Source organism: Ovis canadensis, chromosome 2 (genome assembly GCF_042477335.2).
Source record: "Ovis canadensis isolate MfBH-ARS-UI-01 breed Bighorn chromosome 2, ARS-UI_OviCan_v2, whole genome shotgun sequence".
NCBI lineage: Eukaryota > Metazoa > Chordata > Mammalia > Artiodactyla > Bovidae > Ovis > Ovis canadensis.
This window is the reverse complement of record NC_091246.1, coordinates 24,225,623-24,238,303: the sequence shown is the minus strand read 5'-3', so window position 1 is coordinate 24,238,303 and position 12,681 is coordinate 24,225,623. Positions and strand designations below refer to the sequence as shown.

General features: G+C 44.6%; 2 protein-coding genes across 9 annotated transcripts in view; both read right to left on the bottom strand.

Moving 5' to 3' along the window:
• The window catches only part of SECISBP2 (SECIS binding protein 2), a 38,580-nt gene extending 34,085 nt beyond the window's left edge, over positions 1–4,495 (bottom strand). For 2 of the 8 annotated variants that reach the window (XM_069573882.1, XM_069573883.1), the window contains exons 1-2: positions 4,304–4,494; positions 3,154–3,302 (exon numbers count right to left, since the gene is read on the bottom strand). In XM_069573882.1, the coding sequence (XP_069429983.1) occupies positions 3,154–3,302; positions 4,304–4,339 (185 nt within the window). In that variant the 5' untranslated portion in view covers positions 4,340–4,494. Of the gene's footprint in view, positions 1–3,153; positions 3,303–4,303 lie in introns of all 8 variants that reach the window. The other 6 variants (XM_069573888.1, XM_069573889.1, XM_069573886.1 and 3 more) reach the window with 4 other exon arrangements.
• A 2,012-nt stretch (positions 4,496–6,507) lies between these two features.
• Positions 6,508–12,276, bottom strand: CKS2 (CDC28 protein kinase regulatory subunit 2). Its single transcript, XM_069573878.1, has 3 exons — positions 11,252–12,276; positions 8,208–8,335; positions 6,508–6,847 (listed from the first exon to the last, which is right to left on the bottom strand). The coding sequence occupies exons 1-3, from the start codon at positions 11,308–11,310 to the stop codon at positions 6,795–6,797; spliced, it is 240 nt and encodes a 79-aa protein (XP_069429979.1). The 5' UTR covers positions 11,311–12,276; the 3' UTR covers positions 6,508–6,794.
• Positions 12,277–12,681: the final 405 nt, after the last annotated feature.

Sequence of the window (12,681 nt, the reverse complement as noted above, 5' to 3'; positions counted from 1 at the left end):
TGCCTAACTCAATCGGAATCCCGCAGGCCCCCAGGAGTTCCTGATCATTGCTCACAGTGAACTTACTGTGTGTGGAAAACTTCCTGGGTACCAAGCCTTGTGTTGAGAACTTTAGGAGTCTTTGTCTCTCTTGAGCCCCTTCACAGCCCAGTGAGGTCGATGCCATTAAGCCCCGTTTAGTAGAGAAGGGAATGGCAACCCACTCCCTGGGTATTCTTGCCTGGAGAATCCCATGGAGAGAGGAGCCTGGCAGGCTACAGTCCATGGGGTCACAAGAGTCGGACACGACTTGGCGACTAAACCACCACCGACAACAACCCAAAAACCTTCAGGCCCATCTCCTTTAAAGCTGAGCCAGAAGCCAGGTGTGATGATCATGATCCCACCCAAAACACTCCCAAAGTTCTCTATTTCCTATCCAACAAACCTAACTTTTCAGCTGTACCACGTAGGCCAGTTGACTAGCGGCTCATGGGATCTTACTTCTCTGTCTCCCAAACATATCTTGCATCCGGTCCCCTCTGACCTGTCAGGAATCCAGTCACTCCTCCACCCACCAACCTGACATGAGCCACACTCTGTGGAGAACCACTAATTCACATAGTGTATGTGCGTGCTTAGTTGCTTAGTTGTGTCCGACTCGAGACCCCATGGAGCCCACCATGCTCTTCTTTCCATGGGATTTTCCAGGCAAGAATACTGGAATGGGTTGCCATTCCCTTCTCCAGGGGATCTTCCTGACGCAGGGATTGAACCCAGGTCTCCTGAATTACAGGCAGATCCTTTACCACTGAGCCACCAGGGAAGCCCCAATTCTCACAAATGAGAGTTTTAACCTAAAAGCAACCACTGGTACTGTAACTTTCACATTATACTACAAGATACCAAGAGCTAGAGCAGCTGTACTCAGGTCAGAAGAACTGAATGCTAATTCTGGTCCTGGAGCTACCTCCTTGAGAAACTGTGGACAAGCATTTGTAGTCTGTTTTTCTTGTACAGAAATAACACTACATCTCCCTGCCAAACTTATGGATTTTGGCAAGCATGAAATCAACGTGTTCAGTAATTCCCAAACAAAACACACACTTCCTCACACCTGTGTTACACAGGATTTGTCACAAAGCACATACTATGATAATCAACAAAAGCATTTTCTGGGGAGGATGACTGGCAACAGAGAACTTACTTTGTTTGCATAACCTTTATTAGTAAATACTCAGTACTTCCCAAACATGGCCATTCTACATACTAGGATACTTCTAATGATATTTGTCCTGCTTATAACATAAACTTGAAGGAGACTGGTAGTACATTTTCTTCCATCTCCACCATAGCTCACGAGACAGGCCTTCCCCCACTTAGGAACTAGTGCTTTTCCATATAGCAGCCTTTAGCTCATGAACTCCAAATGAATAGATGAAGTCCTTTGGCAAGCACTGCTATAAGTACTAGAGGTGGACTTTCAGCAAAAGGTCACTCACTTCCTTTAAGGACACAGAGAACTAGGTTGCTATAGGGGAAGAAGTAGAAAAGAGGATATGCTTGTTATAGAGAATTTCAGTCCTTTTCTCAAGGCAGCAAGTGATCTCTAAACAAAATCTGATTACAGCAAAACAATTCTTAACTTATATTAGGATTAACTAGATAATCACTTCTTCACTGTGTAATGTCTCACCACTTCATCCCCACTTTAAAGGCTCTCATTCTTTCTAAGCTTGCTCTTTGGTTTCATGACTCCACTGTCCTTAAATCGTTCTCTTCTCAGGCAGGAATACTGTCAGTCAACCTTTTCAGTGGTTATAAATATTAAAATAAAAAAAAAATCAAAGCTATACGGGAATAAGGGGTTAAAACAGCATAATTTTAAAATTCAGCATTAACCATCCTTAAGCCTCTGATTAGTCTCAACATGTTATAGCTAGAATGCTGCTTTAGCTGTAAGACTATTTCCACCTTTATTTTATTTAGGTCACTAGAATTTTACCCAGCAGATGGCTTAACAGCTTTTATCACTGAGTAAGATACATCTTGCACTTTTCATGTGAGCCTATTCAAGCTAGGAAATGACTTAACTGAGACCCATGTCAACCTTCCTGCTACAAAGGAAGAAATTACAATGGAAAACTTGGCATTCCTACCAAAGACCTTCAAAAGCACATTCTGTCAGGACTTCAATTTCAGTCAAAAAATATAACCTTTCTTATTTCCTAAATATACCAGACAATCCAATGATTTTCTTATTTATTCCAACTTTTACTTTTGTGAACACAGCTCTAGAATTTATATGAAGTATAAACTATTTTCAAGCACAGCATGCAGTTATGGGGGGAAAAGGTAACAAGCCTGACCCAAAACAACAAAACATAAAGATAAGGATTTTCACATAAGCATAAAGGTGATTCATGCCTTAAAAATAAATCTACAAGTAATCCACACAATCATCTGAAAAACTTAACACTTATTTTTCTAACTTCAGCTAATAAAATGGAAACCATTTTGTAACTACCTAGAGAATAAATCCCAGGGAGGAAAAACAACATTTAAAGGACAAAATAAGCCTTCTTTCAGCTCAAATCTAGAAGAATTTATAACCAAAAATTTGCAGGATCCATCTCCACAGGACAGTTATAAAGCACAACAGTCAAAAGCAAACCTCAGCAATTTCCAAACACTTTACCTGCACAAAGAGGCAGCCCTGGTTGCTAGCCCTGCTCCATCACCGAGCAGCGTTTTTCAATGTTACACCCTAAAACTGAGGAGCATGTTTATTTATTTATTTGGGCTTTTCTTTGCCTCATTTGCTCTCACCCACTTGTTCCTGCCATTTCATCACCCATAAATACATGATACAGTTTTAAACTGCAGGCACAACAGACGTGCATTCCCCACTAATAAATGCAATGCAGTCTCCATATTTTCTCTGTCCCAAATAACCAAATGAATATGGAGAAAAAAAAGAAGAGCTGAATCTTCAGTTTTTGGTGTGCTACACAGTTAAGCTGTACTGTACATTTCCTTCTTGGATGAGGAGCGTCTTCTCCAGTTGCTCTGAAAACGTTAACGTATAGCTGTAGAATATTTCAAGTCTAATTACCACTAAAGCCAAGCAACAAGGTCCCCATCTTAAGGCAAGACGTTTGGAAAAATACATACTCAGGCACTGCTAGTTCTTGGACACACGAATAGTATGAGGTGGCTGCACAGCTGGGGAAAACCCGTGCTTCTGAAGACTCTGACCATCCCACATTGAGCCCAGCAAATTTGGGGACAAATGGTTTGACATCTGCTGACAACTTGATGCTCTGAGGAGAAAAAGGGCGTTATAGCCACAAACTTTGTAAGACGAACCAAGTTAGGGGAAAAAAACAACAAAGAGTCCCTCCCATCTCAAAGCCCCAGAAATGCTAATCCCAATGCTGCCGTTCAAATATATCTGCCCAGCAAAGACAAGAACTTCGGAATTTCTTCTGAAACCCTTTTTCACTAGAAAAGCCAGTCTATCAAATATAAAATTGGAAAACAAGGATAACCATTTAAAGTGGGAATAAAAGTCAACCCAGACTGTAGAGTTAGAACTACAAGTGACGTTTCCTTATCTTTAAGATAGAATACAGTAATTTACCTCTGGGCTGAGTTAAAGGATAACAAACTATCAAACTTAACTGTAGCACTCAAAACACACAAGCTCCTTAGCCTTTATTGGTTCTATTAAATTTCTCAAAGAATTTAGAACAGCTGCTTTTCACTCAACCAACCAATAAAGGCTGTTTTGTTAAAAACCAAAAGTAGGCTTTGCCAGAAAATCTTTGTATCGCCACGAGCCCTTGAAATAGGAATATGAAATATTTGTTGGATTTTTCTTTCCGTTTTTAGATATGTATTGAGAAATTTACTTTCACTAGCAACGTATAATCATGTTTTTTCATTCGTGTGGAAGCCGGTTTTTCCGTTTGTCAGGGCTCCTGCTAAAGGTTACTCTTAAGCTAGTCGAGCAGAGACTTCCGCTTCAGAAAACGTATTCACAAGCTTTAAACAAGTGGTTCCTGCTCACGAGTGCGGTAAGGAGACACGGTAGCGCAGCTCCTCCGCAGCCTCGGGACTAGTGGCAGTTTCCCATCGACGGAGTCCTTCCTCATTTCGTTTAACCGCGGGGCGTGTGGACGCGCCCGGGGCTAGGGGTCGCGGCCGCCCGGCCCGACACCCCCTGCCCTGTCCCCAACCAGCCTCCGGCCCACGCTAATCCAGTTCCCACCCCATCTGCGCAAGGCCAGCACTCTGGGAGGCCCAGGGCCACCATCCTCACCTCGGCCGCGGGCTCCCGCCGCCCCTCCGATGCCATGGCGGGCGGCTGGGGAGAGGTCCGGCCGGGGAGGCCAGTAGCCGCCCCGTCGGCTGGCTGGACCGAAGGGCGACAGTCCTCCTCCCCGCCTTTCCACCGTCGGAGAGGACGCCAGGAAGTGCGTCACAAAAACGCGCCTCGGCCCGCCTTACTTCCGGTCGGAAATGCGTGGAGCGGCAGTTCTGCGCCTGCGCGAGGTACCCGGCATGGTGAGTACTTGAAGCTGCATCATCGTGCGTGTAGTTTGGAGTTAACATGAGACTGTCTCCGCAAAGATAGCGGACAAACCGCGGGATGTGGTTAGCCAGGCCCCCACGAGGGGTCGGTGCATGGGGTGGCGGGCACCTGGAGCGAGAGAAAGGTCTGTGGGGAGTTGGGGGCCTTAAGGAAACCGCACACCTTGTGGACCTGCAAAGGGAGAAAGTCAACAAGAGTTGGCATCTTACATTTCCAGGAACCTAGAGCAGTTTGGAGAAGGCAATGGCAACCCACTCCAGTACTCTTGCCTGGAAATTCCCATGGATGGAGGAGCCTGGCAGGCTGCAGTCCATGGGGTCGCTAAGAGTCGGACACGACCGAGCGACTTCACTTTCACTTTTCACTTGCATGCATTGGAGAAAGAAATGGCAACCCACTCCAGTGTTCTTGTCTGGAGAATCCCAGGGACGGGGGAGCCTGGTGGGCTGCCGTCTATGGGGTCACACAGAGTCGGACACGACTGAAGCGATTTAGCAGCAGCAGAGCAGTTTGGAAGTAACCACGAAAAAGAATTTCAACTGCTCAGTTCAACAAAGGGCTGTTGACCACTAGGAAATGTGCTGGGAGAGGAAGAGATGCAAAAGCAGAGTGGAAGTAAGCAATCCTAGGGCAGGTGGTGTTAGGTAGAATGGGAAATGCAGGGTGTTGCTTGGGAGAATGAGGGAGGGAGGGGGAGTGCAGATCCTAGAACTCTTGTTTACTTGGTGAAAAGTGGAAGCTGTTTGACCAGTAGAGATCCCAAACTGGAGGCTAATTGTAGGTTCTCTGGTGGCTCAGAGGATAAAGCGTCTGCCTGCAATGCAGGAGACCTGGGTTCAATCCCTAGGTTGGGAAGATGCCCTAGGAGAAAGAAATGGCAACCCACTCCAGTATTCTTGCCGGGAGAATCCCATGGACAGAAGAGCCTAGCGGGCTACAGTCCACGGGGTCGCAAAGAGTCGGAACGGACTGAGCGACTTCACTTTCACTTTCTATTGAGTGACTACCAGGTATTTCAAGCAGAAAATGCAGGCAATTCCAGCTCATCTCCTCCTGTTCTGTGCGCCTCCCACAGGTCAATTAAACACATCCAAACCTCCAGTGGAATGAGGCTTGGGGTCTGACAGTAAGCTGTTCTGGAGATTGAGCATTATGCCTATGTTGGCCTGTGCTAAATACAATCAAGTTTACTTAACAATTCTGACGTCTTTCTGTTGGCCTAACCCTGAACCTGTAGCCAGTGGACCCATGGGGATGGGAGTTAAGTTCTAGGCTCTTGCCCATCACTACACTGCCCTCAATATTTATCATGCTTATTATGTGAAAGCACTACCCTTTTCAAAGAGAGGTGCATACAGAGGACCAGCATACTAGGGGTCTCATGCTTATTGGCAGCCTAGCTAAAAGGTTTCTTCAGCATTAGCAATGATGATAAAAACCCTGTATTTGGATTAACTAAAATATTTCCTTAGCAGTTAAAGCAATTTGACACAAAATGCACACCATGTTAGAAGTTTTAAAAGTGCTGTGATAGTTTATATAAAACTGTATCCCCCTTTGGCACATGGAGAAGAGAAATGGGGTTAAGTGGTTTCTCCCAAGGCAGTAATTACATAAATAAGTGAAGTAACCCAGAGTATTAAGTTGGGTTTCTTTCTGTTCAGTTGGAGATTCTAGACAATTCTCTAGGAACTAAACAGAGCTATAAAATCTACCTTGGCTCTGTTAAACTTACCCCTAGTTCTTAGTATCTTTATAAGTGAATTTAAATGGTACCCTGAATCACACCAAGCTGATAGGTTTAAACCCACTTAACATTTTATTTCTTTGAAGTGAATTTATTTCCTCAGGACTATAAAACTGAAATCATTCAACATCCTCAACAGTCACAAGTTAACCTTAAGAAAACAAACCTCAGTAACTTCAAAGAGTAATAAATGCAACATACAAACTTTATTTAACAAAAGTAACAGATAATGTCAAACAGGCACTTATATTAAAAGAAAAACTGACTAGAAGAAATTTTTATCTTAAAACACCTTACAGTAACCTACTTGCAGTTGCATTTAACTGAGCTCTGTTGCTGTGAAGAATACAGCTCATGCACAGGTATGGATGAACAATTTGTACATTTTTCAAGTATTCACTGAATACTACCTTATATACACATATACATTAAATTTGAGAAAGATTTAATTGATGATCCCCAGATAAAGCTTCATTTTTGTTGATCTTTTGGAAGAGGCCGTCTAAAGAGAAGGATGTGTGGTTCTGTGAAAACAAAATGTTTTATATTAATATGGTTAATTTTCATTCCTTCAACAAAAAATTAAGAGAATTCTCAATTGAACCAAAATAAAGTAAATCCACAGTCAACTGATGTTATTTATTAAGGTATCTGAAATTTTGCTTTTAAGTTACTATCAACAATAAACAAGAAATCAACATTAACAACGAGCATTTCCCAATTAATTTTACACACTGGAGAAAAGGAAAGTAAAGAAGTCATTTGAGGAGAAGGGTTTCTATCTTTAGAATCTCAATTCCAATGAAAAGTAAAGAAAAAGGTTATCTGTTGTAGGGAAAACACAGTTAACACTTCATTAAAAAACCGTAGGTCCCAGGGGCCCTCCTGGTAGATTCTGTTTCAATAGGTGGAGGACTGAGTAGGAACCTATAGGTAAGGTCCTCAGTTGCTTCGTATTATCTGGAGAAAGACCTTTTTAAACATAATTACGTGCTCTGATCCCAAGATAGTTACAAGTTTGAGTTTTTGCTGCCGATGCTTTTCTTTAAAAGTATTAATCAAGATAGCTTTAGCTTTACCTAATTCATATCATTAAGTTATGGTTCAGTTGGTAAAGATCCACCTGCAATGCAGGAGATTTGGGTTCGATTCCTAACCTGGGTCAGGAAGATTCCTTGGAGAAGGAAATGGCAACCCACTTCAGTATTCTTGCCTGGGAAATCCCACGAATAGAGGAGCCTGGCACACTGCAGTTCATGGGGTCACAAAGAATCAGACACGACTGAGTAACTAAACCACCACACCTAATTCAGCTTCTATGCCTTCAAATTTTGTTCAAAGCAATATAAATCCTTTAATTTAGATTTATTGATAACCCCAACCCCAAAACACCAGAGTTTCTTAGTCTATCTTACTAATAGTTTACCAATAATCTAGAAAACTGTTCAAATCACTTCAAATTGCATCAGTTTCTATACACAGAACTTCTAGACACAGAATCTTAAGATTTTTTAGTTTTCATATAGACACCAGAATTCTAAATATATTTACGACAAAATACTTCAAGATACTACTAGCAATGACACACATTTTAAAATAAAACAATAACCTGTTTCTTTTTTTACTTCATAGGTTATTTTTGCAGATACAAGAATGCATGCATTCTTTTCACTTTGTAAACTATTATACTATTAAATTAGCTATTAATACTATTAACTATTAAACTACTATAAAATTAGAACCTTCTCTAGGAAGGAAAAGTCATTCAAAAATAGTCAAGCTTATCACTTACTTAGGGATATCATTGAAACATCAGTATTACTAACAAATTTTCAACAACCACTATTATTTTCAATTAATGCTTCTCTAAATAACAAAACTTACCTGGTTCATGAATCATGTAATGAACCCAGCCTAGACTCTGTTGGACACCAAGTCTTCTCCACTCCTCTTCAGACATCAGATGGGTTTTGGGTACTTGTTTGGAAAGTTCTCTGGGTAACATGACATGTCTGTTAAAAAAATATATAACCAAATATTAGTACTCTATGTGGATATGCCTTTCTTACAATTATGGTCATGTTACACATGCATCTTTAGGACACTTAAAGCAACCCTGTTATGTTATCACTGGCATCAATCTTAAGAACTACTTAAGTAGTTCGACCACCTTTAATTCTGATTTTTGATGGCCTGTGTTCAAATTAGAAATTAGAATATGTACTCCAAAAGTACAAAGCATTTTATTCACGATTAACATTTTTCCCTAATAGAGGCTGCTTGCTAATTGTCTCAATCTTATTCAGGAATAGAACCTCAAAAACTAAGCAGGACACATGGTTATCCAAAACACCCCAGCCTCCCCTGCAGCTACCTGTGGTCTCATGACTAAATCGACCAATAGGATAAGAGCATAAAATATGCAACTTATGGAAAACATCCTGAAAAGAAAAGAGCATGCCAGTTTTCATTTTTCTCCTTCCTGTTGGTTAGGAAGCAGACTGATGTGATCAGGGAGCAAGAGAAGTCATCTAAGACCACAGCTGCTGCTGTTAAGTCGTTTCAGTGGTGTCCAACTCTGTGTGACCCCATAGACGGCAGCCCACCAGGCTCCCCCGTCCCTGGGATTCTCCAGGCAAAAACACTGCAGTGGGTGTTTCTTCTCCAATGCATGAAAGTGAAGTCAGGTCCGACTCTTCATGACCCCATGGACTGTAGCCTACAGGGTTCCTCCATCCATGGGATTTTCCAGGCAAGGGTACTGGAGTGGGTTGCCATTTCCTTCTCCACTAAGACCACAGAAGTGATTATAAATTGAGAATGGTCCCTGATTGTAAGAGCTGCAAATAACCTGTTACCTGATTTCTATCTTCTACCTAATTGTTGATTAGTCTCAAGAGAAATGTACAGTGTTTTTGTACTCACCTTACGTATACCCTACAAAATACAGCAATATTTTATGTTTAAGTGGAAGTCACATCCCTACCTTCTCCATAAACCATAGAAATAGGCTAACCATCATCAAAGTTTGATGACAAGGGAAAAATCTGTAGCTTCAATCTCAGATGGAGAGTCTACATGTATTTGTTTTCCCCCTGCATGGGTATATATTGGGCTTCCCTGGTGGCTCAGAAGGTAAAGAATCTACCTGCAATGTGGAAGACCCAGGTTTGATCTTTGGGTCAGGAAGATCCCCTCCAGAAGGGAATGGCAACCACTCCAGTATTCTTGCCTGGAGAATCCCATGAACAGAGGAGCTTGGTGGCCTACAGTCCATGGGGTCACAAAGAGTCAGACAGGGGACTGAACAACTAACACTTTCACACTTTCAAAACTATATATATTTCTAACTACATATAAGGAGAATTGTTGCCCAAAGTTAACATTTCAGTACCAAGTGCTTTTCATGGAGGGTGATGAGGTAAAGAAGGCAATAACAATACAAACAACAAAGGAGCTACTAAGATAACATTGCAGGATACAATTAAACTTCCCTTCTCTGAAGATACTGCCCTGTTTCATAAAAGTTTAAGTGGCTTGGTCAAGAAACAACAGCTTTAATTAATACTGGATTGGATATTAATCCAGATTTTAGTAAGATTGTGGTTATATTCTGTCCATTACTGCATATCCCCAGCTGAATTCTTGGTCAACATCACATAATTGAACATATCAACACATTACAGGATTAGAACTGTGTAGTATGTAAAAATAAGACAACTGACTTCAAACAAAGAGACTTTTCCAATGCAATTAGGTTTGACTAATCTGCAAGGCTGTCCAGAGACTTCTCTGAATTCTCCAGAGAATACAGATTTACAAGACATTAGGGGGAGGGGAAAAGAGGAGACCCACCCACTGTTACTGAATGTACGCTTTCTAACTCAAAACAGCTTTCTTGGACATCTAAAAGGAGAGCAGACAGAAAAGGTCACTGTTTGGCCCCGCCTACACGTTAGCAGTTTCCCAGGATGCAGCGTCCTAGTCACCACCTAGGAGGACTGGGCGGAGCTGGTGTTTGAAGCCACACCCTAGTTAAGTCTCCGGAAAGCGTTAAGGCGATTGAGAGTTCGTTTCCTCCCACAATCCAATTTGCTAATCACATTTGGAAACTACGCTCTAGTCCCATCACATAATGATGCAGAAGCCACAAAAAAAAAAAAGCCTCAAAGCAAAAAATTATTTGGCCGATATAAACTAACAGAAAAAAATGCCCCAAAGCTGTTCGAGTTCTCAATTTAGTCTCAAAAGGAAGCCCCTTCAATATTAACCCAAGAAGGTTACCACGCACCAGCACCCGCTCAAAGTCGCCATACCCACTACACATTCAAATCCCAAGCAAGCTCGTTTGGGGGGAGGGGGGATTCCCCCACAAACTAATTTTTAGTGCCATCAACTTCAAAAGAGAAGTGTTTCTCTGGCGACGTTACCTGACCAAAATCACCCTTCCGACCGCCCCTCGCCCTCTGTGACTGGGGGTGGGGGGGGCGTTTGCCTGAATGCCAGGTAGGCCGAAGTTTTTAGGAACCGCTGCGCTTTTATGCAGGCGTCGGACTCTCAGCGCCAGGCTTCGGCCACGCCGGGCCCCCTTAGGCCCTCGGTCCCTTTCCTTTAGGGCAGCAACTCTGCACCAGAAGCGGCCCCTTCTGCGCTCCAGCTTTGTCCCCCTCACAGACAGGAACAAAGAGCGGAAGCCGGCTGGGCCGGCCCGCCAGACGAGGAGAGGCGCGCGCTCCCACCCCGGCGGCCCGACCCCAACACAACAGAGACTCGCGGCTGGCCCCCGACCTGAACTCCGGACCCCGACCCTAACCCCAGCCCGAAGCTCTTCGACCCCAACTCTGGGTCCCAGGTTCTCTCCCTTGGCCGGAGTTCCAGCCCAGGCTCGCCCGGGGCCGCGGCAGAGGTAGGCTGTCCGGCCTGCTCACCGGTATTCGTAGTGTTCATCGAAGTACTTGTCCGAGTAGTAGATCTGCTTATGGGCCATCCTGCAGGCGGGCGGTGGGCAGCAGCTGACTAGAGCGAAGCGGCGCGAAGACAGGGCGCAGGTGAGGAGACGTCTGCGTCAGGTGAAGGCAACGACTCGACTGAGACCAACCGACCGTAAGCCGAACGAGCCAGGTTTGAATCCGACAGCCCGCCGCTGATTGGGTAACGGTGCCGACCAATCACCTTCCGCTCATCCTGCGGGAAGGCTGCAACCAGCTCCTAGCCTATCGTCACCGCCTTTCTGTGGCGTTTGCAGAAGATTAGCCAATCAGAGGCCTGTTGCGAGGTCGCCCCAGGAAAGAAGTGATGATTGGCGTGGCGTGGGGGTGGGGAGCTCCCTAACGAGAAGGGCGCGGCCAGGGAAGGGCGGAACCAGGACGTTAGGAACCGTAGAGCGCGTGCGCAGGAGTTTAGAAGTTTCCAGGTCCGCTGAGCCGTTTGGACCGCGAACCTGCGGGAGGGGTACGGTATCGCGAGGTTTGGCGAGGCCCAGGAGTGGGAGGGGGCTGCCTATAGAGCTGTCGTCAGTTTGTCCGCGCACCCTCCGCTGCCGGTCCTACGTGCTGGAAGTACGTGGGAGTTGAGGAAGGCGGGCAGCCCTAGACTGAGGGAAAGACTGAGAGAAAGAGGGAAGAGTGAGGGGAAGAGTCTTAACCCAGGCGCGCCCAGCCGTTTTGTGGAGTAGAGATCCGGAAAGCCAAAGTTGTGCCGGGACGTGAGGAAGACGTCAGAATACCGCACAGCGGCGAGGCCGCATGGAGTATCCCGGAACCTCGCTACTGAGTGCTGCGGGGGTGGAGGTGCGAGGCCGTTGCCCAGAGACCTCTCAGGGGACAATTGTCTTCCCACGCCCTTCGCACATTCTGACAACTCTATAGATAGGCGTGCGTGCGTGCGTATGGGAAAATAAAAATTACTAAAATAATGATGTTTGGTAGAGGACGACGGTATTAAAAGTGATTTGTAAAAATTCCTTTGGCTTGTTATGCTTGAAATCTAATTTAAAATTAAGGTACTTGTACGGGGTTCCCTGGTGGTCCAGTGGTTAGGCCTGTGCGCTTTCAATGTCGTGGACCCTAGGTAGATCCCTGGTAGGGAACTAAGATCTCACATGCCCCGTGGCCAAGAAGAAAGTGTTTTTCACTTTTTCCACAATGAGCGCCTGTGGGTAGTGCAGCACAATACCGGTAAGAGCTTCATTGTCCTGCCACTGCCTCCCTCCCACAGGATGGTCGCTTTATCTCTTGACTCTCAGCCTAAGCTAAGAAAGTCGTCTTCATCACCTGTTCGGAGGAAGTCCCCACCGTCCGCATTCCTCTCCATCCTTGCCCAGCAGGTGCACGCTCGGTCGGGTACTGTTCCCCCACCC

Bases quoted from the DNA above. Each gene is read 5' to 3' on its own strand.
- CKS2 (XM_069573878.1), bottom strand. From the start codon at position 11,310: ATGGCCCATAAGCAGATCTACTACTCGGACAAGTACTTCGATGAACAC. The intron at 8,336-11,251 runs GTGAGCAGGCCG...TTTTTTTAACAG, and splicing joins GATGAACACTACGAATACCG to ACATGTCATGTTACCCAGAG. The intron at 6,848-8,207 runs GTAAGTTTTGTT...TTGTTTTCACAG, and splicing joins TTACATGATTCATGAACCAG to AACCACACATCCTTCTCTTT.